The sequence below is a fragment of the Amyelois transitella genome, chromosome 17 (assembly GCF_032362555.1).
Source record: "Amyelois transitella isolate CPQ chromosome 17, ilAmyTran1.1, whole genome shotgun sequence".
NCBI classification, from domain to species: domain Eukaryota; kingdom Metazoa; phylum Arthropoda; class Insecta; order Lepidoptera; family Pyralidae; genus Amyelois; species Amyelois transitella.
In genome coordinates, this window is record NC_083520.1 from 5,431,887 (window position 1) to 5,459,213 (window position 27,327).

General features: G+C 33.6%; 2 protein-coding genes across 4 annotated transcripts in view; one reads left to right on the top strand and one right to left on the bottom strand.

The window, feature by feature from the left end:
- The first annotated feature begins 601 nt into the window (after nt 1-601).
- Nucleotides 602-12,980, top strand: LOC106142254 (FAS-associated factor 2). The gene is made up of 7 exons (XM_013343958.2): nt 602-963; nt 1,035-1,284; nt 1,583-1,766; nt 2,268-2,537; nt 3,098-3,272; nt 3,627-3,764; nt 9,662-12,980. The coding sequence occupies exons 1-7, from the start codon at nt 829-831 to the stop codon at nt 9,818-9,820; spliced, it is 1,311 nt and encodes a 436-aa protein (XP_013199412.1). The 5' UTR covers nt 602-828; the 3' UTR covers nt 9,821-12,980.
- Nucleotides 12,981-13,566: 586 nt separating this feature from the next.
- LOC106142251 (cytochrome b5 reductase 4) overlaps nt 13,567-27,327 on the bottom strand; it is a 64,259-nt gene continuing 50,498 nt past the window's right edge. For all 3 annotated transcript variants that reach the window (XM_013343951.2, XM_013343953.2, XM_013343954.2), the window contains 8 exons: nt 18,408-18,554; nt 18,006-18,074; nt 17,191-17,819; nt 16,510-16,723; nt 16,131-16,318; nt 15,649-15,749; nt 15,453-15,542; nt 13,567-15,023 (listed from right to left, as the gene is read on the bottom strand). In XM_013343951.2, the coding sequence (XP_013199405.1) occupies nt 14,792-15,023; nt 15,453-15,542; nt 15,649-15,749; nt 16,131-16,318; nt 16,510-16,723; nt 17,191-17,819; nt 18,006-18,074; nt 18,408-18,554 (1,670 nt within the window). In that variant the 3' untranslated portion in view covers nt 13,567-14,791. The remainder of the gene's footprint in view (nt 15,024-15,452; nt 15,543-15,648; nt 15,750-16,130; nt 16,319-16,509; nt 16,724-17,190; nt 17,820-18,005; nt 18,075-18,407; nt 18,555-27,327) is intronic.

Sequence of the window (27,327 nt, forward strand, 5' to 3'; positions counted from 1 at the left end):
TTTCAAGATTTTAACCGTAGGTACACAGTAGAAGGGAGTGCAAATATTACAAAATTCTTTAATATAGAAGATATGGGTTTAGAAAAAAACTATCAAGTATTTTTTCTAATACAGTCCTATACATAATGAAAGAAGAATGTTGTCGGTGTGTGACTAGTCTCGGCGAGCTTTGACCTGCGCTTGTGATATCTATAATATCTCTCGGCGTACCTGGATAAAATAATAAAGGCTAGCTCTAATAACACAAGTATCCCATATTTAACACAAGTCTTGAACTTATTTTGGAGTTAGCTCTGTCTGTGGAATTTGTCCCTTAAATAGATAAATATTTAACAAGATTTTGTATGCATATTTGTACAGTAGCGTCACAACTTGTTTCTGTGACAGCTTTGCTTGCCAATAACTTACATCTTATTTATCTCTGGCTGGATGGTCTCTGGCACGCCTCTGCCTCGGACAGCCACCGATCGCTCGATGGCACGCTACGCTGCTCCGTTTAATTACACACGTTCAATCCAGTCTGTGCGAGTCGGTTAGACCTAGGTCGGATGAAGTCGACGGCTCGCTCGACCGACGGGCCCGTACCGTAGGTTTTGTCTCTGGTCCCTATAAATATTATTATCTGTGGTCACTATGATGGATGACATGTCATTCATTCATGTCGTGAAATTTTTAATGCAAAATATTTGTAATAATTTTGCACTGGCTGACTGTTTTTGTTAAATATGTCCAAATAAGTATATTAATGTAGGCTAACTTTGTTTACACAGTTTTACCCACCATTTATTGTTATTTCAATATCATAACTGTTACTGTTTAATCGGAGTTATGGATCTTGAAGACAATGCAATGGGTTTAACCCATGAACAAACGGACAAAATACTACAGTTTCAAGATTTAACGGGTATAGAAGACATGTCCATATGTAGGGACGTATTACAGAGACACCAATGGGATTTAGAGGTAACGTTTAAAGCTTTTGAAGTCTTGTCGTATTTAGGTCAATATTTACCGATGTTTCTTGTTTCTTTCAGGTTGCAATACAGGAACAGCTAAATATTAGGGAAGGCCGACCATCTGTTTTCGCGACAGAGGCACGGGCGCCTCCAGTGGTACATGATCACATAGCACAGCAAGTTTTCACTGATGATGCACCTGAAGGCCCTGGGGGCGTGCGAGGATTGTTTCGATATGTTGTCAATTTAGTGGTGTCCATGTGCTACAATACTATAACATCTGTTTTAAATTTGCTGTTGAGTTTTGTACGTAATGATGACAGAAGATGTAAGTATTTGGGATACATGTATTCATATTTAATTATTAAATTAAATGTCTTATCTCTAGCTGTGAGCTTTGTGGCAGTATTATTTTAATAATGAGAGCTGAGCTGAGGTGAGTAAAATAGATGAATAGAATTTTTTTATGTTAGCTTCTAGTTATACTTAATTTGCCATTATTTCTTATCAAAATAACAAAGTGTAAAAACATTTTACAGTTAAATTTGCATTTTTTTGTCTTAGTAATAGTCAAATATTTTAAGATACTAGGTTAATACACTTTAAGTAATGAAAAATCTTTGCAGTGGTGACGGATCCCTTAGGTGACGTGATGGGTTTCATCAACAGCTACACAGCACGTTATAACCCTCACCCCGTGTTCTATCAGGGCACATATGCTCAAGCACTCAATGATGCCAAAAATGAGCTGCGATTCCTCATTGTGTATTTACACTCGGATGCAGCACAAGAAACACAAAACTTCTGCAGGTGAGCTCAGAAAAGAATTGTGCTTTACATACATATCTCTTGGTCTCGTCTATATCCCTTGTGGGTAGACAGAGCCAACAGTCTTGAAAAGACTGATTGGCCACATTCAACTATTTGGCTTAATGATAGAATTGAGATTCAAATAGTGACAGGCTGCTAGCCCATCACCTAAAAAAAGAATCCCAAGTTGATAAGCCTATCCATTAGTTGCCTATGACATTCATGGGAAAGGGATGGAGTGGTCCTATTCTTTTTTGTGTTGGTGCTGGGAACCACATGGCATTGTGATTTGTTTAAAATAATACTCAAATTCAATCGCCAAATTTTGTTTATGTTGTAATTAAATCATTGACTGAAAGCAAATGCTCACAACAACAAGCGAAGACTCAATAAAGGTATAAATAATTATTGAAAAGTTTACTTATACTGTCTGGGTAAACTAATATTGCATAATTTTAATTGCTAATATTGAAAGCATACTGACTACCTACTTTATTACAGGTCCACACTTGCCGACCCAGAAGTAATACAGTACATAAACACACATGCCCTCTTCTGGGGGTGTTCAATAGACAATGCAGAAGGTTGGAGAGTGGCGCAGTCAGTGGGGGGGCGACGGTACCCCCTGCTGTGTGTGGTATGTGTTAGAGATCACCGTATGACTGTGGTGGCTCGCAGTGAAGGACCTTGCTCGGCAGTCCAATTGCTACAAAGGCTGCGACGTGTGGTGTCTGATAATGAAGCCCATTTGTCTGCAGCAAGGGCTGCAAGGTAAATATTAAATATCATAGTCATTTTAAGGCAGGAATAGCTAATATTCTCATTTTTTTTTAAATTGAACTTTGTATGTTAGTGATAAGTCTTCAAATCGAAATAATTAATAATTGACTTACCTATAGACTCATAAAAGGTATCTTAAACATACATATAATCACGTCTATGTCCCTTGCGGGGTAGACAGAGCCAACAGTCCTGAGCGGACTGATAGGCCACATTCAGCTATTTGGCTTTAAGATAGAATTGAGATATGAAAAAATGAGTATCTTAAACACTAATATCAAATAAAATCAAAACTATTATTCATCACGATTATTGTAAGTACACAAGTCAAAATTTTGATAATCAAATAAAAAAAAAATAGTTTTTCCCAATCTTTGGCTGTCTTATTAAAAAATGTTGCAATATTTTTAAAATCATTTCACTATTTATATTATCTGTTTTATGGCTTTAGTATTTCCTTGGAAATCTACGAAAATATGGACAACCTGTATCTTCATACATTTTGTGTCTAGTCTTATTCTATTATTGTTCAACTTGACATAATTTTTTAGAGTGGAACGTGAAGTGACTGCTCGCCTTCGAGCCGCTCAAGATGAAGCGTATGCGGAGTCACTAGCCGCCGACCAGGAGAAAGAAAGGCGACGCGCAGCCGACCGCGCCGCACGGGAAGAAAGGGAGAATGAGGATTTGAGGCGGCGGCAGCAGCAGGAGAGGCAGAAACAAGAGGTAAAAGTTCAAATAAGTATCTGCCAACTTTTTTATCATTATAACTATCTATCTCTATTAAGTTATCTATACTTTTAGTATAAAAAAATTTTTAGTCAATGCAACCTTTCATAGTTCATTATCGAACATATGATAGCACAGATTTCTGAGTTATCTATGCTTTTTATGTCATTTAATTACTTTTGTCAAGTAACTCGTACACACGAATTCCTACATAAAATTTTTTTTAGAAATATTTATTTCTGATTTCTCATATATAAAAACACACAAGTAGTCTTTGCTGTAGTTTCTTTGAAAAATAATTGTCACGTGTCAGATGCAAACTCTTTTTCATTTGTGTGGTATTGTGTGTAGCTGGTGGAGGCTCGCGCGGCGATGGCGGTGCGGCTGCCGCCGGAGCCGGCGCCGGGCCGCGGCACCGTGGCGCTGCTCATCCGGCTGCCGGGCGGCGAGCGCCTCACCAGGCGGTTCACTCTGTGTCACACCACACAGGTATTTCATTTAGAAAAATCTTCTAATTCTGCTTTATTGAAAGGCAGGGGAGAATCGATTTTCGAAAAGGTTGAGAAATGTCTCCCAGCAATGGAAAGCGGTTACACGGTACTCGAATTGAACCCACACCGAGGCTTTTCCTTTCTTGTTTCATTTTAGTCTATATCGCACGTTAAGAATCAAACCGTCACTATACGAAATTATGCAAATATCGACTATTAACGCCATCTAGTAGCGCGCGGTAAGAACAGTGTAACGCAGAAACTCCCATGTTTATATCATAATCCGTTCGATAGATGTCATTAGTGTCGATATGTCATTGGTGGGAGATCACGAGGCCGTTGACAGCAACATCGTCATTTTTTCATTAGAGACATGGCCGCCGTGATGTTGAGGTCAATTCTGTATTGAACAGTGACATTTTTTGTTTACCTACGCTTTTCCTGAAATTATAAGGTAAGTTTGACTGGGTTTATACATAAAAAACGTTTTTAAACAAAAAGTGACAGTTTTCTTTTTATTTTAGTTTGTATGTTAGATCATACTTTTAAAGAATAGTGTATTTAAATGTAAAGTGTCAGTTGTCCCGTTATTTATGTTGGATATTTGGAATATTTTTTAAAGGTATACTGTCATTAAACAATAAGTGACAGTCTTCACATATTTTTGGTTGGATATTTGGAATATTGTTTGAAGGTATACTGTCATTAAACAATAAATGACAGTATTCGCATAATTATGTTCTTAAGTAAGATAACAATTTTAAATAATAATTGTAGTATTACAAATAGTGACAGTGTTTTCCATAAATTCAGAATGTATTATTTAAAACAATTTTAGATCTTTTATGTTTCTTTCAGTTTAAAGTCAGTATTGCTGCAATTTCGAGATGATCACCTTATTTATTAATCTGCCCCTATCCGAAAAGAAACGTTTTTGTCTTAATGTTCCAACTTTCTTGTTACTATACTAATAATAATTATTAAGAGGAATGATTTCATTGTTTGTTTGAATTTAATAGGCTACGAAAATACAACATAAATTTTAAAAAATCTTTTGCCGTTTGATAGGCCCTTATCCCTGAGTGACATAGGCTATGTAAGTAGTTTATAATAATTATGTATTAACGAATGCTGTATTTTTTATACTAAACGACAATTTTTGGTTAAAAGACATGACAATGTTCAGTGGTTTAAACGTGAAAGACGGACAAACAAACAAACAAACGTACTTTCACATTTATAATACCTATTAGTATAGATGATAACAATCTTTTATTGACCGTGCAACCTAACTTTGCCAATATTATCTTACAGTATCTTCATCATGCCTCCTATCAACCCAAGGACTCGTAAATTTAGAGGAATTATTAAAGATATTAATTCCAAAATTGAAGAATCTCCAGAAATAAACGAAACTACGAGTATTAGAGTTGCACAAGATCCAAGCCCAAGTTCCAACATTACAGGCGTTCAACGTAAACAATACTTTAGAAACAGAAATTCTTCAAGTTCTTCCTGTAGCAGCCGTCAGTCTACTCGAGATTTTTCGCCTGCTTCCGATGATGATAAGGAGTACAAACCCAGTTCTCTAGATAATTCGTCATCTCAAGAATCTGACAATGAAACTCGTACACAAAACATTAAATTACCAAAAAAAGTATGTCAACAACAAAATTTAGTCAGTGGGTCTCAATCACAATTCAGTTCGTACAATTCACTTACACAAAAAGAAACACTATCGTCGGGAACTGCACCCGGATCATCTAGTTCATCTTCATCATCTAGTTCATCCACTTCTAGTACGTCTAGTAGCTCTTCTAACAGTTCTTCAGATTCTGAACAAAATTCAGTTGCACCATCGAAGCGGAAATGTGTTACAATGAACCAAGAAACAGATATTGAAATAATAATAAGCAAATCAACCGAATACTTGTCATCTTTACAACAAATAGCATTACAATATGATTCAAATAGTTCGTCTGATATTAATGAAAATGTGATTAAAAAATGTACAACGTCTGAAAGGCCCATAACCGAAGTAGATAATTCAAACAATTACAAACATAATTTAGACTCATATTATGGAGAAACCCAAATACTCTCATTTCATGATAATCAAATTAACGCAACAGTTAATGGTAATTCTGAAGTAGCACATGACCCAGCAAATTTTATTTATGTTTCATTACCCCTAAAGCAAAATAATCCTACGTTTTATAATCCTCTATCTTTAAAATCAATTGTATTAGAGCAAATTAAAAATATTCAAACTGCAGCTATTAGTGATTTGACACCTGATAAAGTTTGCCAGAATGACTCTAATGGACAAACACGAAAAAGAAAGCGCGGCAGTAAAAAGGCTCTTGCAAAAACTTTACGAAATATGGGTTTAAAGTATACATCTTCGTCTACCAAACATAAAGTAATAACAGAAAGAAAAATAGGTGTTCCTTGTAATAATAATTGCCGATTAAAGTGTTCCAATAACTTTTCCGAAGAAGAACGTAAGGAAATTTTTTGTAACTATTGGAGAATGGGGTCACTTACACAACAAAGATACTTTATATCTAAACATATGAGTGAGATTAAACCGAAGTATCAATATAAAAAAATATCTAACAATAGAAAACCCAAACACTCATTTTACTTAACAATAAATAACCAAAAAAAGAAGGTATGCAAAATATTTTTCAAAAGAACTTTAGGTATCAATGACAGGCCAATTCGGACTGTTATAGAAAAATTTAATTCAACGGGTATTATTGAACCTGAACTACGTGGAAAACACAAAAATCATGGAACCAAAGTATCTGCAGAGTTATTGGCTACAGTTAAAAGACATATTGATAGTATACCCAGAATTGAGAGCCATTATTTGCGTCAACAAACAAGTAGAGAATACATAGAGGGAGGGAAAACATTAACCGATTTATACAGAGATTATAAAAAAGATTGTGAAAAGAATGGATCTGAATATGTCAAAATTAATATTTATAGAAAAGTGTTTAAAGAAGACTTTAATATAAGTTTTTTTACACCAAAGAAAGACCGTTGCGAAGATTGTGTTGCATATGAAAACGCATTACAACCAGATAAAGAAAAACTGGAAGAAAAGTATATATCACACTTAAAAGAGAAAGAATTAAGCAGGGCAGAGAAGTTACGAGACAAGGAATTTATCAGTGAGAATAATATTGTAGCATGTTATGATATGCAAGCCATGTTACAGGTTCCTAGGGGAGATGTGTCTTCTTTCTATTACAAATCCAGATTAAATTGCATGAATTTTACAATTTGCGAACTAAAAGCAGATAATACTGACTGCTTTTTTTGGAATGAGGTTGAAGGGCAAAAGGGCGCAAATGAAATAGGTACATGCATTTTCAAATTCTTAGAGAAAAAGTCCGCGTCTTTGTCAGGAAAAGTAGATATAATATTTTACTCTGATAACGCATATGGCCAAAATAAAAACCAATTCGTATTTTCCACATACATACACGCAGTTAAGAACTTACCAAATATTAATTCAATAATTCATAAGTTTTTGATCAAAGGTCATACGCAAAATGAGGGTGACTCTGTCCATTCCACAATAGAGCGGCAGATAAAAAGAATGTTACGTGCTGGACCTATTTACGTCCCGGATCAGTACATAAATGCCATACGAGAGGCAAAGAAAAAAGGGAACAAATATAATGTAGTAGAAATGTCTCACAAGGAATTTTATGACATAAAAAAAATTCAAGAGTATAAATTGACTAAAAATACAGAAGGAGCGGTAGTTAAAGTAAGTGATATCAAGATTATAAAGATTGAAAAAGGGGATTCAAATAATAACGTAAGAGTATATTACAAGGAATCTTATTCGGAAGAAAATTACAAAGAAATAAAATTGATTAAAATACCTCGTGCTCGGCCTCAATTACTCCCTCTTTATACTTCAAAATTACCATTGTCTGATAATAAAAAAAAGGATCTTAAGGATCTTATAAAAAAAAATGCTATATTGCCGTATTATGTATCATCTTTTTATAATCACATTCTATAATTTTCAAGGGATAATAATAATAGGTGATTAAGAAATCCATCTCAAAATTGTCACTTTCTTATTTTGTACTAAGTAAGATTTTTTTACTATTTCTTTTTATTTTGATTTTGATTTTGATTAGGTAAATAAAGTTTATAAAAAAAACTTAAATGAAAAAGTATTTGAAATAGGTATGATTTTTGTTTCATTTTCGAACTTAATGATACCAAAACAAAAACCAATTCGTAATTAGTGAGGAGAGTTGTTTATTGATTTTGGTCAAATTATTGTCTGTCTGTGAGACATTTGTTTAGAATTTAATTTTGTTATCTATTGTTTCAAATAATAGTAATATTGATAGTCTGATGATTACTGTGATTTTAGATAATAAGAACAATTTCAATAAGAATACTCTACAATTACCTAAATGGAAATAAGATTAAGACTGAATGTAGCCATATAATTGGTAATAAAACATTGTTTTTTTATATAAAACGACTGATTTCATAATAAGTCGTGGTTTCATTTACCCAATTATATTATTTTGTTTATTTATCGTTATAAATATAGGAAGATAGTGTCATTTTAACGCATGTAATGTTTCAGCTCTAACTTAAGACATTTTGAAAAGTGACACTTTTACATATTACGTGGAACAGTGACACTATATTTAAAAAAAAAAATAACAAATCCGTTTTAATAAATAGATTTAAATCCTGTAAGTGGTTAGCACAAAGTTTATCCTAATAATAATAATATGGACACAAAAGTAAGAAAATAAATAAGTAAATAAGTAAGTAAAACTAAAACACTGGTTTTTGAAATGGAGAAAGAAATGACAGCATGTAATATTTTGATTGGAGGAGAAAAAGTGGAGCAAGTGAAAGAGTTTGTATATCTAGGATCAAAGTTTACATCAGATGGCAAGTATGATAGTGATATTGAAAGGAGAGTGAACGCGGGGAACATGGTGAATGGAGCTTTGCATGCCTTTATGAGCAGTCAGAAACTATCCAAAAAGGCTCGACTGGCTGTGCACAGGGGCGTGTTGGTCCCGACATTAATGTATGGGAGTGAAAGTTGGGTATGGCAAAAGAAGCATGAAAGCAGAATAAATGCAGTGGAAATGAGAGCGTTAAGGAGTATGATGGGTGTGAAATTGAGTGACAGGATAAGGAACAGCGTGACAAGGGAATGTTGTGATGTGAAAGAAGATGTAGTTACAGGAATAGAAAAGGGTATGTTAAGATGGTTCGGTCATGTGGAGAGGATGAATGAAAGCAGGTTGACTAAGCAGATATACAAGGAGAGTGTGGAGGGAAAGGTCGGAGTGGGAAGACCTAGACGAACGTATCTTGATCAAATTAAGGACGTCCTGGTAAAGGGTCAGGTCAAAAGTACCCGAAACCGCCGAGCTTGTATGAAGAGAGTTATGAATGTGGACGAAGCGAAAGAAGTATGCAGAGATCGTGGCAAGTGGAAAGAGGTAGTCTCTGCCTACCCCTCCGGGAAAGAGGCGTGATTTTATGTATGTATGTATGTATGTAAGTAAGAAAATTATAAACATAATAATAACATTTTGCAATGATTGTAAATTTTGGGACTTCAAATGAACTTTCTGAGGTTTTGATTTTTTTGCTTAGTGACGGTTTGATTCTGAACGTGCGATATATGTTAGTGTATTTACTAGTATATGTTAGTAGGTATATTAAGCATTTTATAATATTATGAAAAGTATAAGCCTATTACTCTTTTTATCTGGATTTAGGTTTCGGCATCATCTATTATTTTTCATTCCCAAAAATTGTAGGGCGGCTTTTTATATCGGCGCCAAAGTGTTTTTAATTACTTACCTGTCGTGTTTGCAGGATTTATATGACTTCGTGTTCAGCCACCCACAATCTCCGGAAGAGTTCGAGATCACCACCAACTTCCCGAAGCGCGTGTTAACCCGCGGCCCCTACAATCTGAGCGAGGTGGGACTCAAAGACCGCGATGTACTGTTTGTCAACGATGTTAATGCATAGAACTGTCTTTACACATTAGTAAGGTGTATGATACGAGTGTCAATAGGGTGACTAAGCAAATATTTGATTCTGTTCCGTTTCGATTCGTTTCTGTCGTTAAATTAAGTCGTTTATGAACTGATTGTTTTATTTCTTGAATAATATAATTCTTCTCTTAATAAATCTTTTACAGTTTCTGTAAATACATAAAGTCACGCCTTTTTCCTGGTAGGGACTAGATTTTCCGTTTGTCACGATCCTTGTATACTTCTTTCGCTCCACCCACATTCATCATTCACAGTTTTTGTCTGCATTAATATATACTTCTCTATACCTTACGGCGCACACAGAGCCATTAGTCTCGAAAAGACTAAAGCAAGTTTCGTCTTCTTGTTCTTCACAATTTGTTTCAAATCACATTTGTCTTCTTCTCTATGTTTATTTGGCAAAGGCCAATAAAGATAAGAAAATTTAAGAGAAAATATTTAAAAAAAAGGCTCTACTTATCTCCGATATTTTAACGGGTTCATTCAGTGGAAACCAGAATGCTACATAAAATAAAATTACAATTTTATTATTGTTGTTCACGTTTTTTGCTTTAATACTGCATTTATTTTTATCCCTAAACAGGCATTCCACTTAATCATGTTTATAAACGACTTAATTTATCTTTATTTGACCCGGCACCAATGTTTGAATCAGAGTAGAATAAAAAAAATCTTAGTCTAAAAATATCATGTGTATATAATTCATAGAAAACAAAAAGTAATTAGCTAATAAATGAACATTTTATTTACTTTGTGATGATAAATTAAAAAGTATTAAATGTTCACAAAATTAGTTAAGTTTTAGATTAAAAGAGTGGTGTTAAAGTGTCCCTTATTTTCCAGTCAATATTATGGAATTCTTTGGATTTTCAGCTTTTGTTATGCTAATGTGGCTAGATCGAAGATTATATTCAGTATGAACGTAAGAAATTATTTAAATTTTCTTAATTTTTATCACTGCCTTCGAGTCATAATAACTTTTGACTATTATAATAAATTTGAATATTTGCTAAGGATTCCTAGAGTAAAACTAGTACCAATGTTCGGAAAGTTGTAATATAAAATAACAACAACTACTTACGTCAAACATCTATTTGTGTATGAGAATAATAGTTCTAGAGGGTATAGAGGGTAAATTTACGTAACTTTACATATTTTTTTTTATTCTACGACTTTTTTTTTACTAAGAAGTAACTTATATTTACAAATTTAAATGAATCACCTAATTCAATTTGTAGGTATATATCTAAACAGTCATAACGATTTGTCTTAAACATTGAATGGTATGTTGGATAATTTAGTGTTTTAAACATTATAAAAATAACTTGAAGTCTTGTGGTTAGGAAGCTCTTAGCTACAGGGTGGACTTTTGTACTTAAATGTAATCCCACAGTAGAAAATATATAAATTTTTCTAAGATTTTTTTAAACGTAGAAAAATGGTAAATGCAGTTCAGTTATTCTGAGAAAAAGTTTACTTGTACTTTATCTCATACTTTGGTTGAAGAGAAGAAATCCCGATTGAGGTAAGACCGCCATTGATCATATTCTTTTAAATCCAATGACTGCTTTCAATTTGTTTTACTTTTCTTTTTTATGTGCAATAAAGAGTTAACAAACAAACAAACTTAATGTGTCTCGCGGGACTAAAAGCATAATTATTATCATAGTGTTGAATTTGTTAACCACTTTATAAATCACATTCATGTCTTATCAATAAGATGGACAATGCATTGACTACCCCCATCTCTAAACAAATATTCACATATTTCAGAAAACATGCATGTTGTAAATTTTTCTTGTATAGATATGTGTATGTAATTATGCATTATCAATCTTCGCTGATCTAAATGGTATGTGTAAACTCAATGTACATTATGAACTTTGTATATAAGTGATGCTAATATTTGTGGAAGGCTGGTCCGGTTTTCTTTATTAGTTTGTTTACTTTGAGGACGATTTTTGTTTTAACATTATAAATGTATAATATAGTTCACTGAATGATTTTGTCTTCACTATAAATTAGCATTTGTTTAGTTATTCGTAAACCACACTCAAATTATAAGTTATCTTTCGGAAAGGATATAGTATAGGTATTAGAAATTTATTTAATTATAGGTATGATATTATTTGGGCGCAAAAGACAAAATTCTATGCTTTCCTTAAAAATATGTAAGTTGTGATCCATATTTTGTAAGCTAGCGATACAAGTTTATTGTTTTTGTTTATGCCGCTTTAGATGCAGATGCTTTTATAATAACGTAAGATTAGTTATTACAGATTTTTTGCATTTTAAATTTGTTTTTGCTTGAATGGGTTAAAGTTTTTTTGCCGTGGTTGTTTGATATAGATACCTATTTAAGAGTATCAAGCGTTATGTATTGAATAAAATACCATGTATTGATTTACTGTGTATTTTGTTGGCATATCCCAAATTGTACGTCAATATTGAAAGAAATCACATTTGAACGCGTGTAAGATTAATGTTTTATGGAGGTAACTTTGAAAATACTGTACGGATATGTGTCGGGTTATTTGTACGACGAGCAATTACTTCACAGACAAAATGAACATTATACATATTATGTTTTGTTGTAAAATAATAATGTTCCTTTCTAAGTGTTGTTTTTTATTTCTATCAAAATATGCTAAGTGAATAAATGAAAAATGTTAAAATTTTATCTATTTATTTAAAAACCACAAATTAACAAAACACTAAAAAGCTATAACAAAAACATTTCACCTGGAATGTAGGCACTTCTTATTAAATATTTTCATTTAATTATGGTAACATAAGTCTACAATATTATTTATAAATCGAAAATACAATTAAGTAACTAAATAAATTTTTCTTATATAGTACATAGGTAAGGTAGGTTACAATGTAAGTACATAGGTGTTTTATTTACTTTGCCTAATGGAATTAGAAAAGTAAACATTTTTTTTATGAAAGAATACCTACTGATATGTCGCAATTACCGTGTATGTCGGAAATGAAAATCGTCCCATTTTTTTTAATTCTTTCGGAATAAACTACATCAAAATCCAAGACAGGGGAGAGTGTGGGGTCCGGTATAGAATTAATGAGGTCATTATTGTACAATTACTATTTACAAATAAACATTATACCAAAAATACATTAAATTTTCTTTATACATAAATTTAAATTCTAACTAGGTATGTAAAAATGTTAATTTGAATAGTCATTTTTAAACTTGGCCTAATTTTCCTAAAATTGCTTGTTTGATTGTTGTCCAAGTGCTTTGAACTTCAAAGATTTCTTCTATTTTATTTGACTAAGTATCAAGTTAATCACATTTAAATTTTTTATACATTGAATGCTAGATGTGGTTCTCTGATGTGGTACCCTTTCCATGCGGAAGCATTATTTCAATTTCGCCGTCTCTGTACGGGCGGTTTTGTATTAAGGCCCTTCTATAAAACGATGGGCGAGATATTACGTCTTAACAAAACTGGTTCTACTGTACGGAAGGCGTATTATTGCGTTCTGTAATTTCTTTCGCTAGACGCGGATGGCGTATTATTTCGTTTTCAAAATTATATAGACAATTTTGGTGTTGCCATACCTTGAAACAATAACGTCTTTATAAGCAGAAATGAGCAAAATTGAATTATGATTAAGAATAATGAACATTTGCTGCAAAAATACAAAAAGAATATCAAATATTTGTATAAAATTACTTGCATATATATTTTTTTTATAAAAAACTGAAATATGTAGTAAATTGAAATCAAATTTTTATTAATCATAATAATTTTTTGGGCAACTGGGTATGAGCAAGCATATAAGCAAATTAACACTCAGTTTTTTACATACTCATTTTACATTTTTTTATATTATTTTATCATGCTTTTAAAAAAAAATCTATGGTCATCTCATGAATAAACTACATCGGTTATCTATTAGGTAAAATATTGAGTACGAATCAAGGTAGAATATTAAAATTTTGGATGGATTCTTATCGTCTCCAAAAAGACTAAACTCGTAATAGTAGAATTTACAAAAGTATCTAACACATGATATTTTTTTTTAAATACATAAATTTAAATAATTTTTTACTTGTCTTTATTTCATTTCGAATCACAATCTGATCAATGCAAAATTACCACGTAATTACATACATATGTTATCACACTTTTATTACCGATCTAACGACAGGAACCTAGTGTACCTAGGTAGTAACCTAGAAACTTTTATTTCTAATGTCTTGGTGCTTCTATATTTGGCCGTAGATTGTTTTATTAGTAAAAAGATTATATTTAAGTCATATTTCTTTTTATGTCTGTACAAAACTTTTGTGATTATTTTTCTAATTAAACAACAAAATATTTTTATCGATATAACTTGCGGACATTTGTAGTTACTGATGATAAAAAGTAATATTTTACGTATTACTTATACAAATTCTAGCTCACATATTCACTATACTACCATATGAAAACTAAATCTCACTCTTGGGACTACCTTTATCTAATACCTAGTCTACTTAAAAATAGATTTTAGAACAAGACAGTAACACTGGAAGCCTTATGTATAAATGATTCAAGTCAACTTCGAAACAAATTTTTACAAGTTATTACAAGCGAGAATTTTCGTCTAAAATGCAATCGCTAATCATTTACTAGATGAATTTTAACAGTATGTTTCATTATAAAAAGCGAAAAAAAAACATTTTTCTTTCACATACTTAAGACTGATTTATATGGCGGAGTTTTTTTTCACTTCTAGCTACATATTTGTTTTTGTGGAAAGCTACTTAGTTCAATCGTCCAAACATGCTGTGAAATTTTTTAAATAGTATTGTATAGCAATGCCTGTCGCAAGTAGCACGCACGTAAGCACGGCTTGATCCACAAAATTCGGTATAGCAATAAATTATATTTGTAAAATTATCTATTGTTACTCGCATGTACATATTTACATATTATCCCATAAAAGCGTGTATGCAATTCTCGTTCATATCCAAGTTCTTCAGCAACTTTAGACCGGCATGAGTAAACTCCGTAGGCCCACAAAGACAAGCAAAGTGACTGCACTGTTCCTTGCATTTTATGGTGTCTTTCTCCAATACACTTGAGACTAATTCTTCGGTAATCCGACCTTTTAGACCGGACCAGGTTGAACTTGAGTCTGATAGAATCTGGGTGATTTTAAATCTGTAATAAGAATTTAATGAGAATAGAACGTATTATACAAAAAGAGCTTAAATCTTTCCAATAGAGGTAAATAAGGTTGTGTACAATGTAGGATACCAATAGTATGGTATTGTTCATTCATTTCAAGCTGGCCCACACAAAGTAACCTCACGAGCCTTTTCGCCTTTGCTGCAGAACGTATTTGATCTTATTTCATTCCAATGAGCCGCTTGGAGTCCACTATATAACATTAACTTCTTCGTTGTTTTTTTGGCTTAACTTGTTGAAACTTAGTGGCTTAATTCAACCATAATGAATACGTCGGATAACCTAGTGTGTTATTTTTGGTCTCCATTCCAACCAAGGTTGACTGGTCGCTATGCATGATAGCCACACAGACGTGGATTGTTTTAAAAATCAAGTAAGTAGGTAATCTATAATAGTGTTTACCTTTTGTCTTCACTTGCTATATCTTCGAAATGATTTCGGAAGAGAATGTCTTTTTCAGTTTTGTTGAAAAATAACAAATGTACTCGTTCACTGCAACAAATAACAAGTCCTTCATTACAAACGATTCATCCAAGGAACCAACAGAATTAAATTTATATTAGCAAAAAACAAAATTAAGATAATCATGAAAACTTGCCATCTCGGATTGGATCTGAGCAGCATGAATTTTAGTAGACCCAACATTGGAGTGATGCCAGTGCCGGCGGCAAACAAAAACATTGTTTTGACGGATTTAAGCTGAAACAAAAAGTACATTTATTCATAAAATTATATTAACTTAAGTAATTAATAAAAGAGAATATGCACGTTTAGCTGTTGGTACCTATATGGTGATCAGTAATTTAGTGATCGGTAGACGGTACATATGCATTTGCCTGGGGTTTACAAATATAAGTAAGATTATGTTTGTGTCCTATAGATGTAGTGTACCTAGACTCATACAAATCATTTTATTAAAATCAGCCCAGCGGTTTCGTGCGAAAGCATAAGAGACAGACACTTGCATATTTTACAATATTATTTAGGTAACATGAATTTTCTCCATGATGGGTCTCAAAGGCAGACGAAAAGATAAACACAAGTGTGAACGAAATAAAGAAGTATATATTTATCGCCAACCTTTTGCAGCTGAAAGTTCCCGTAAGGTCCAGACAGCTGGACTGTGTCTCCTACTTTGAGGTCTGCGAGGTGAGGCGACAGGACCCCGTCTGCATACTTCTTCACTGCCAGCCGGAGTGGGGAGGACCCTTCCGCTGGCGGGCCCCATCCTTCGCCCACTGGCGTGTAGGAACGGACGCATTCTGAACCTGAAGTTATAAACAGAAATGGTAATAGTATTAAAATTCAGAGTATCTATACCTACTTAGTAGACCAGAAATACCTGTGTAATCAGATAATAAAGTATTTGCTCTTATTATGTCAACTTGTGCTTATCGTGAGTAAACGTAAGCTTTTAGGACGATAATCTAGAGAATAACCACGTAATTTGTGGACAAACCTGATATTCGTTTATGAACTCTAACGTGGTAGCCCAATGGCACGACGACGGGTCCGGAGCGGGGTTGCAGCGAGAGCAGCACGGTGTCGTGCGACACTTCTCCCACATGTTCCACCTTACAGTCCACTGTCCGCGGGGAGGACACGGGCGTCGCGACACCGGGAGTTAACTCGCAACTTTTCCATACGCCTGCTTCTGCTTTTTGGGCGATGATCTGGGAAATAAATATTGTTTTTATATCGATTTGATTTAAAAATGTTTAATTGTTTGATGTTTTAACATATTAAGTAATATTAAAATAATATAACAGAATAAAAAATATATAAATATTAATTAAAAGTTCAAAACGTGAATAAATATAAGAAAACACTTAGGTATGCTAATCGATACTATTCTTATATAGCAACACATAGCTAGATAAATGTACTAAAGTTGATTTCAGATTTGAAAAAGATGATGGCAATTGCAAAGATATTTCCATATCGTCATGTGTCATCGTCATGAAAAATAAATATAAATAATGATATAGAAATAGTTATATATGATAACTATTTCTATGGTCTTTATATTTATTTATTTTTTTAAGAAATATAAATAGAAGTATGATAATCGTGCAACATTTTCCAGTGCAGTAGAAGGCTTGGAATAAATTTTCTATTTATTTAGCTTGTTTATACTCACATCTATTTTCCCGCTCTCGGCATACACTTTCAGCTGTAATGGCTCTTGCAACCTCGCCTCGGGAACTACTTTGAGTGTCCTCAGCCACCCGTTCGTGGCTACTTCGACTAACAAGATTCCTTCAGTGATTCTAGCACAGCCGCCCGGGTTCGCTAGTGGACCCGTATACACAGATATCGTTATTTTTCTCGATGTCTGTATCCAGTCACATCGTAACGGTGGTACTTCTGGTTTTTCTACCGATTTTACTGGACTAGACGCCGCTCTCCTACTTATAGATACAGGTAAATCACTAGATTGTATTAAACTCTGCATTATTTTACTAGGTGGACTTCCTTTGACGTTCTCGTCACTTTTTGAAGTAATTTTCTTTCTAACTGGCGTGATACAATTGGCTAAGTTTTCCATGGATTTCCTAACTAACTCTTGTGCTTTGGATGGCTCTCTGAGACGATCTGATTTCGGGGAAGGACTGGAGGACTCGAATAGCTCTTCAGCACTTGGCAGGTCATGTGTTAAGGGGCCAACTAAACATTTTGCTAAAAGTGAATCGTAATTGACCCATGGATGAACTTTGTCGAATAACTGTGTAGCGTCCATGCCAGCACCACGCATCAGCTCCTCAGGTCCTAAATGGATAATATAAACAGTTTTAATATAAACCAATCCCATCCAATAAAAAATAAAAAAGTTCTATATTAAAAATAGTAGGGATATCACAAAGATTGAGATAAAGTTTCCAGCAAAGTTACATATATAGTCATAAATAAAGCCAAAGATGCTGACGATAGGATAAGTTTTATGCAATATCTTACCTCCAGGATGGTACGGCAGATAGTGGGTGATATTGTACACGCGACCTCTAATGGCTAACCATGCGTCTTCTGTAAACGAAAACACTTTTATAAAGAGAAATGCCTTAATAACAAAAAAAATATTAATAAAGGTTTATATTACAAAAACAATTTTTTTAGTTATACATAAAAAATAGAACAATTGTGTTTTAACAGGAAATGGTGAAATACTCTAATTCTCGCGCACCTATATACATTTATACATACCCTGGGTTACATAATTAACTTTTGATTCCATTTAGGAAAGTTTCGGAGAGCGCAGCAGTTTTTCATCTCTGATTACGTAAGAGTTTTTATATTGGAATGTCTCTGATCCTACAGTAAATGAATTTAACTGGATTCCACCTTGGCTACAAAACTAACTTTGCGTATTGTGTGCGGCGAGTTCCGCCGGCGAGACGGGCCGGACCCGGCCGCCGACGCCGGTCAGGTCCCTTCCGGAGTTGCCTAGCCGGATCCAGTCCATCAAACTGTGCCCCGGCTGCAGTGCGCATTTGTTCCGAGGGTTGCCTGTAACGAACAAAATAATAACGTTACATTTTTCAATATAAACGTTGAATGTGAAATTGCAATAAACTTCCTTTTAATTATGTACGATATAAAAAATTTGGCACTGAAAAGCGTAAGATTAAACTGTCTAAAGCATCTTTTTTTGCAGTCTCAATATAGCAAATATTATTGATAATAAGAAATATCGGCAGCAAACTAAAATATGTGACTGATTAAAAAATAACACATAAACTAAGGAGAAAAATAAAATTAGTAAAATGACAAAAACAGATGGTAAATAAATTGAAAAGCTGCATTATGTATTTGCTATTCGTCCGCATTTAAAGATTAAGTCTATTAAACACGCTATCAAACCAACATTTAGCTAAAGATGAAAAAGGTTAAATGCAGACGAACAGAAAAATATTTTATTCTACAGCATAAATGTAACATCACGGTGTATTAGAATTATCTCTGGCGTTTGCGGTGGCGGACAAATAACGTCAAACCGCAGCCGGCTTTTCATCTCCACGTGAAATCATGGACATTTGCGGCGATGCAAGGTGAAAACGGCACGTTGTTGGAATACCAAACACGTTTCCAATATTATGCCGGTGCCCCGTATAATTTGAATGGGTCCCGATTGTGATTTTGAATTTTGTAACAATTTCAGTCATTTTGCAAAAAAAATCTAAGTACAGCAAAATTATGGTTTGTCTACTCCTCATTATATCTCGAAATTCCCTAATGTCAAACGGAATAGGAAATTTTCAAAAATATTTTCACATAAATCTCTAAATAGACATTTATCTCGTTTGTAAGCATCCTTTGTTGATCTGATTGTAATTTTCTTTTGGTCGTTCGAGCGAATAAAATTTCTTCTTATTACTCAATATTTGCTTATCTCACTTGTGAAAGTAAGCCGAGTAACTGGGGATTTGCGATATAATTGTTAACAAGAAAAACAGATTACGGAAAATGTTCGAGTTTTCCTTTGGATTGGAAACGTTTGTGTTTACTGTGCAACGTATAGATTAAAATTAGATTAACTCGTCAGATTGGAGTAACTCGGATTAGATTTTCAGTCTTGTATTAAATCTATTTACAATTTTTATCATAATTTGCTTAAACAAAGAACGAGACCTCGTGGCTCCAAAATAGCGATCGGCTTATTTATTAATGTTGCAACTATGCTCGTGTGATAGTAAAGAAAAAACATGGGACACACACAAAGGTGCGTTTTAAGTTCTCTTTCCCCGTTTATCTGTACATACAATAAAACAGTAAAAATATTTTGTCTGTACATTTAGTATTTTTGACCGAAATGGATAGAGGAACACTTAGAATGAATAATAGAAAGCAAAAATATTTTTTTTTAATTTCATGTCTGTCTGTCTGTATGTATAATCACTATTATCTCCGAAAGTACTGAACCGATTTACTTCAATTGCTTTGTTTTAACTCAGAAGAACATTTAAAGTTTGTTTCATCAAAATCGGTTTACTAAAAAAAAAGTTAAAGACATTGAAAGAATTCAAGGCATGAGTTTGCCTGCAAATAAGTTACGAAATTTAAAATTCAAAGTCATTTATCATTGTACGACAGCATAATACCTATAACATATAAATAAAAGTAAAAATCAGTTTGATAACATTCTGGTTTTGCACATAACATGCGTAATTCTCACGTAAAGAGATTTTTGGTTTGTTAGTCTTCTTTAGTACCGTGTGATTCCCGGCACCAATTAATACAAAAAAGAATAGGACCACGCCATCTCTTTCCCATGGATATCGTAAAAGGCGACTAAGGGATGGCTTACAAACTTGGGATTCTTTTTAGGGGATGGGCGAGCAACCTATTAGTATTTGAATCTCAATTCTATCATTAAGCCAAATAGCTGAACGTGGCCATTCAGTCTTTTCAAGCCTGTCGGCTCTGTCTACACCGCAAGGGATATAGACGTGACCATATTTATGTATGTAGTCTACTTTAATTTCGACACCACCGGCCTCGATGGTCCAGTGGTTGGCGCGTGAGACTGTGAAGTTGGCGGTCCAAGTTCGAGCCCGAACATAAACAAATTTTTTTTTTGTGTTGTTTGAGTATTTTATTTAAAAAAACTGAAAATCAAAATACTACATACAATAAAACGGTAAAAATATTTTGTCTGTACATTTAATATTTTGACTGAAACGGATAAATCACATTTTTTGTCTGTCTGTCTGTATCTGACTGTATGATCAAGATTCAACTCGAAATTTACGCGGACGAAGTCGCGGGCAACAGCTAGTAGATTATAAAAGACAACCAAGGAAGAGATTACAAAATAAAAGATAGCACCCTGTCACTGTTTCTCAATTTAATTATATCAATAGTCATTCAGCTAAACACGGCCAGTCTTGTGACCATTGGATCTGTTTTTCCGACATAGTCGTAGATGTGTGCGTGTGTATTATATTACTTATTAATATATGTATATCACTTCGATTTGGATCACAATATTAATATTGAACGAGCTATTGTATATTCTTATTGCAATTGCTACGGATAAAAACAAATTTGCATAAAGTGATCCACCAACATATGATACAAAATTGAAGCATTAATTATCATTGGCTAATTGAATGGAATCAGTATAAAGCAATTCAATATGCTTTCAACAATCAATAGCTTCGCTCGAGTGCCATCAACAATGTTAATCAACTTACGCAAACAATATTCTGTTGATGTAACACTGTGTGTAGACAACGCCCTATTAATATGTCTCATATCAGGACTAAATTTATGGAAACAATAGGAACAAAATCAACGCTCGAAATTAAACTTACAATGTAGCTTTATTCTTCACAATAGCAATGAATTCGTCTACAAATATAACGTTATCACGTAAGTTTCGTTGAATAAAAAACATATTTCGTACTTACAGTTAAAAACAGTTTGTATTACGTTGCACAGAAGAAACATTTAGATATGTAATTTGTTTAGTATGCTAACAAAATAGGACTCTTTTTTAAATAAAAAAACAAATAGTAGATCAGAAATAGTTATATTATGTAGTCAGAAGTAGCGCAAGCTATGAAAGCCGTAGCAAGGATTGTAGAAATTATTTTATGGGAGATAGGGCTCGTATACTTACTTACTTTATATTACGTAACTTACGTTTATGAGGTTATATATTCTCTCTTTTCTATTTTTGAAGAAACCGAAGGGATTTAGAGAAGATTACAAGTCCGTAAAATGATCAAACGATGACGAATATGAAGCGTCGTTATCACTTTGCAGCACTAGATTGATTTTGATAAAAAATTATTTGGTAATGATCTTGTAACACAAAGACAATAAGAGTACATACAAGTTTCTTACTCATGTTCCCAACTAAGAAGAAACAAAGTATGTGTATATAGTTGTTGTTAGTCAAACAAAGAAATGTCCCCACGGGGTAGCTCAATAAATCACAGCTTACAAACTCGGGGAGGCTTCGAAGTTTTCCACTTTCCCCTGGGAGCTGTGATTCTGTTCAAATAGCACTTACGGTCGGAGGAACTTTAATTAATTTCTATTTCTAATCGCCGTCTTTACGACCTTAACCTCAAAACTTTTGCTGTTGACAAGCTAACAATTAGCTGATGCAAATTCCTTTGACAACATTAATAACGCGCCGATCAATGGTTAGAAAGACACATAGGTATTGTTATTATCATTTTATTTAATAAAACCTAACATCAACGTAGAAAAATATTAAACTGATTATCCTATCAATACAAATAATTTTATAATGTTTATTCGTTTTATAAAGTAAATACTAAGCGTTTATTTTTCAGACTGCAAGAACATGTCTTTGGATAAATAAACTATAGTTACTTATTGGTGTTGCGTAATGTTCTCCACATTTAACCTTTCTTTTCTTTAATCCCATATGGCACAAGTTAATAATAAATGATAGTTATCGAATTCGCCAATTAAATTTGAGAGGGCGTGTTTATTTCGGCACAGTGGGTGTCGAACGATTAATCATATAGCTGTTATAGCTTAGATACCTACATATTATAACATAAATCAAAGGGGATATGGATACATATATTGGGTACATTATAATGCAGATATTTGTATTTTAAAAAGAAAATAAATTACGTAGGCATCACATATTAATATTCTCGTATTTGACAGATTTACTGACTGTAAAATCAGGTCGACGGAAGGTAAGAGCGACGTCGACATGTTTCGTTACTTTGCTCAAAGAAATAAGTTAATTTATGCTACATTTCTCCACAACTCGTACAAAAATTGCCAACGGATAGAGTTCACATGTTGTTTATTTCAACTTTAGATGACTTTTGTATTTGATAATCCGTTAAGAAATAGGTTCTAACAAAATTACCAAGTTCATTAATGTTCAGTACAAGTTTTTTTTGGGATATCTATCAAATCTCTCATATTTGTATGAGACTGCAGAATCCATCATTTTTGTAGAATTTTTGTGTGCGCCCTACCTCTTTCAAAACGAACCCGAAATGAAAGTTAAGGTTCTTGTTTCAACCAATAAGAAAGAAGAGATCAAGGCTAGAAATAAATTAACTTTGAATTGTATGTGTACTCCTTTCTAAATAAATGTAGCTTAGAATAAGAACATATTCAGTTAGATTGTTCTAGTAGGTCTTAGTCACTCGTGTGCATAATGCATATTTTCGACAAAGAAAAAAGGCTTTTGTGAATATCTGAGAGGAACAAAGTCTTTTGTGAATATTTGAAAGGGGACTTAAGAGGGACAGCTGGTTTGGTCTGCAGACGTGTAAAGACGCTGCGTTTATCTATTCTCTAATCTTAAAACTTGGAAATTTCAACAAGATTTACAAAGACATGAAAAATGTTAACCAAGTATGGAGGGATCTCGGCGTGATTTTATGTATGTATGTATGAAGCGATGAATCTTATGAATTCGTTATTTGAAAATTTTTGTTTCATCATTTTCATCTGAAAATCGGCGAAATGGTCCCGTGGGTACAGCTTCTTTTTTACTTTTCTTGCATACAGCCAAAAAGAAACGCCTACAAATGCCTTAACAATGTAGGCCTCGAACCGAGAAAAGACGTTCACGTACTTTATAGAAGTGTGTATGTTTTTTATGCTTTTATGAGTATTAAATAAGATCTGAATTTTAATAAGAGAAGTGTATTTACTGGTATTGATTACGCCATAAATAAGTTGATTTTCATGGAAATAACATCAACGCACAGCCCAAACGGTTGTCTAGAAATTTGAAATTTGGCAAGTGGTTTCTTATATGGTCTGCACTAAGAGAGGTTTTCCCAAAATTCCTGTGAGAAAGAAATTAGTAACGCGTGCGCACCCGCGGGCGTTATCTAATTATTGGATCAGAATTGGCTTTCGAAGTAAAACTCTATTACTTCATAAGCAATATTAACTAACATCAATTTTTTAATTTGTTTAAGCAGTATTTTTATCAAAAAATTAGCTAAAAATCAATAGTTAACAACCAGTACGTCAATATACTCAGTGAATATTCGTACTCGAATTACCTGAGCGAAAAAACTTAATACATAAATAACACATAGACCATCAATCTATATCACGGGGTGCCTATAAAAGAATGAATTGCACATTGAAGTAATTTATCAAGGAAACATTAATAGGTATCTAAAATTAAAGAAGGTATCTACCTACATACATACATATAATTACATCACTATGCCTTACGGGGTAGACAGAGTCAACAGTCTCGAAAAGACTGAAAGGGTTCGATCGGCTGTACTGTATGGCTTAAAGATAGGGTTGAGAGTAAAATGAAAGATGGTATTTTAATTTGTTAATATTTTACGTGTTACTTCGTTCCTATATTGAGCCAAAGGAACCTTGAAATAATATAGATAATCGATTGTAACGTAACAAATTTTCCTCGGCGAATGTCTTGCGGTTACCCGCCATGTCTAATCTGTACATAATAACTCCAGTCATCTTTGGAGAAAATTGTCTTACCCTACGAATTTATGCCGTGAGAGAAATTAATTGGTTACCTACTTAAGGGAATAAAGAGTCCCAACTCTTCAGCATATTAAATGGAATTCACTACAGAGTTAAGTGAAAATACGGAAGAAATATGTTGTTATTTATGAAGTTGCTCATGACATTATATTCGCTTGCTTGTTTACTGAATGGAAGCCAGATCTATTGACTTTGCAAAACTGATCTATCAGAGGTTACATACATATACATATAATCACGTCTATATCCCTTGCGGGGTAGACAGAGCCAACAGTCTTGTAAAGACTAATAGGCCACGTTCAGCTGTTTGACTTTAAGATGGAATTGAGATTCAAATAGTGACAGGTTGCTAGCCCATCGCCTAAAAAAAGAATCCCAAGTTTATAAGCCTACCCCTTAGTCGCCTTTTACGACATCCATGGGAAAGAGATGGAGTGGTCCTATTCTATTTTCTATTCGTGCCGGGAACCACACGGCAAAGGTATCAGATATCTATCAGAGGTTGTACGTATAAACTGCTTCATGGTCCTAAAAGTGGGTTAGGTACATATATTATGACTTTGGTTCTACGATGTAAGTCTTTCTTCTGCTGTACGGAAGTATTTTTCAGGCAAAAAAGTTGCGATACAATAAATATAAACAAGGTAAAGAAAATTACCTTAGCATGTACAATGTATCTCAATATCAAAAGCACTATCAAATTACTCTGTCTTAAGTAGGTATATGTATAATTAATTATCTACACCTTACAATACACCTATCATCTAACAGTGTATGTAAGGAATTCAATATTGAACAGCTTAATTAGGCATCGTAATTATTTGTTCCCTAACGTCTGTGTAGTCGGCAATAGAGGGAAATTGGGATCAAAGCCTTATTAGGTACACTCATTGCATAAAGAGATATTTCATTCGAAATGTTCTGAACTTCTGATACAGAAACTTATTTAGGAGTTAAAGCAGCAATTTGGAATGTTACATATGGTAAAGAAACTTTTGATATAACAAACTCCATTCACATATAAAGTAACTGATGTTTTATGTGTGTGAAAAGATTCAGCAAAGTTTTTACCGCCGACTGCGTGTCTGATCCCAATACGCCTTAGGTATCTTTTAGTTTTTGGTGCTTTTGTCTTTTTGTTGCTTCCTACATGCAAAGAAACAGGACCAATCTATTCAAATGTTTCATTTACAGGAATTTTATACCTACTCTTTCATCATTATCCTCCCGAACACAGTCCTGGTTGCATTGCAGGATCGGTATAAGTAGATCTATATTATATATCATAAAGTCTCAAGGGTCATTTTATTTTTTGGTTTCAACGTGCACACTTTACCCCTTCCGGGGTAGACAGAACCTAAAAGATTCAAATAGTGACAGGTTGCTAGCCTATAGCCGAAAAAAGCAATCCCACATTTATTGGCCTTTTCCGTAATAGACTTTTACAATCTGCACGGGATTTGTTATCTTGATCATCCCTTTTCTCTGTATCTCACTCATTTTAAAAATATATTATAGTCTGCTAGGATGAGGTTCTACCGGATTACGTGAACTATTTGATTTATTCTGAGTGTCATATTCACCACACGTAGTTGATTTTAGTTCGTGGCGTGAAGACATTAATCTAGATAAGGTTTAATTAGTCACTCTTGTAGTGTGACACGATGAAAGTTGGAGACTTATACCTAGGTTTATAATATACAAAAACAAAGTATCAGATAACTATTGACTAGAAACAGTACAACTTTTCCTAAATTTACACTTTTGGTAAAATGTGCTATTTGACGTGACCAAGTGCACTAAATGCGCAGTTATTAGATAAGATTAGATGGATTAAATTAAGCAGATAAGCAGAACGTGGCTTTCGATTGGTGTCTTTGACTCTGTCTGTCCCATAAGGCATAAAGACGTGATGCGTGTATAAACAGCAAAGTTAACGCATACATATATATATCTTTGTATACAGAATTGTTATCATGCACTAAATTTATAACAAAGTTTACTCACCTCGTTAATATTTTCTACAATTTGCTATCCAAAGCAAAGCGAAAAACTTTAAACTGTAAAATAGTGCTAAATTTCCAAACGTTATTATCTGCAGGAAATGGAGTGTGAATTTTATTTTTCAATAATTTAAAGCTGCTCCTGAAATCGTAAAGCGCTGCGCACTACGTACAGTGAACCGTTAAGCTGCTTGTTAAGCGAAATAAGCGAAAACATCCAACAGGGTAAATGCACGTTCAATTTCGAATATTAATTTCAAAGTTCAATTTCAATGACGATTTACTCATTTAAAATAAAAGCCATGCTTTTGTTTTTGGGAGTTTTGTATTTAACTGTGAGGTTTTGTATTGTAGCTATCAAGTGAAGGAGAGATTACATTGAAGTGGCACAAAGGTAGTGTAATTGCTTCTGAGTCAAAGTCCCTGGTTTGATCCCCAGTTGGGGTTCCAGTAGATTTTGGATTTCTGTCTGTTAGAGATCATAGACCGGAAGTGAGCCTTCTCTTTATCCACAGTCATGAATATAATGAACTTACCGTAGACGTAAGCAAAAGATAATGTTGCCTAGTTTACGAAGTACCTTGATTATTCCTTCGATAACTAGGATCCAATTACTTAAGAAGATGGGTAATTTAAATGGATGATAATAACGGACCCCAGGCTGAGATTAAATAATCAAAGAGATTTTCCGTGGCCGCTAAGCCACTTTTATTAGAGTAAACATCTTGACGGAAATTACGCCTGGGACTGTGTATTTTGAATTAATATCAAAGCTGATACTAAAATGAGAC

Excerpts from the sequence above, each read along its gene's own strand:
- LOC106142254 (XM_013343958.2), top strand. The coding sequence starts at position 829 with ATGGATCTTGAAGACAATGCAATGGGTTTAACCCATGAACAAACGGAC. Across the intron at positions 1,285-1,582 it reads ACGTAATGATGACAGAAGAT|TGGTGACGGATCCCTTAGGT; the intron begins GTAAGTATTTGG and ends AAATCTTTGCAG. Across the intron at positions 3,273-3,626 it reads AGGAGAGGCAGAAACAAGAG|CTGGTGGAGGCTCGCGCGGC; the intron begins GTAAAAGTTCAA and ends TATTGTGTGTAG.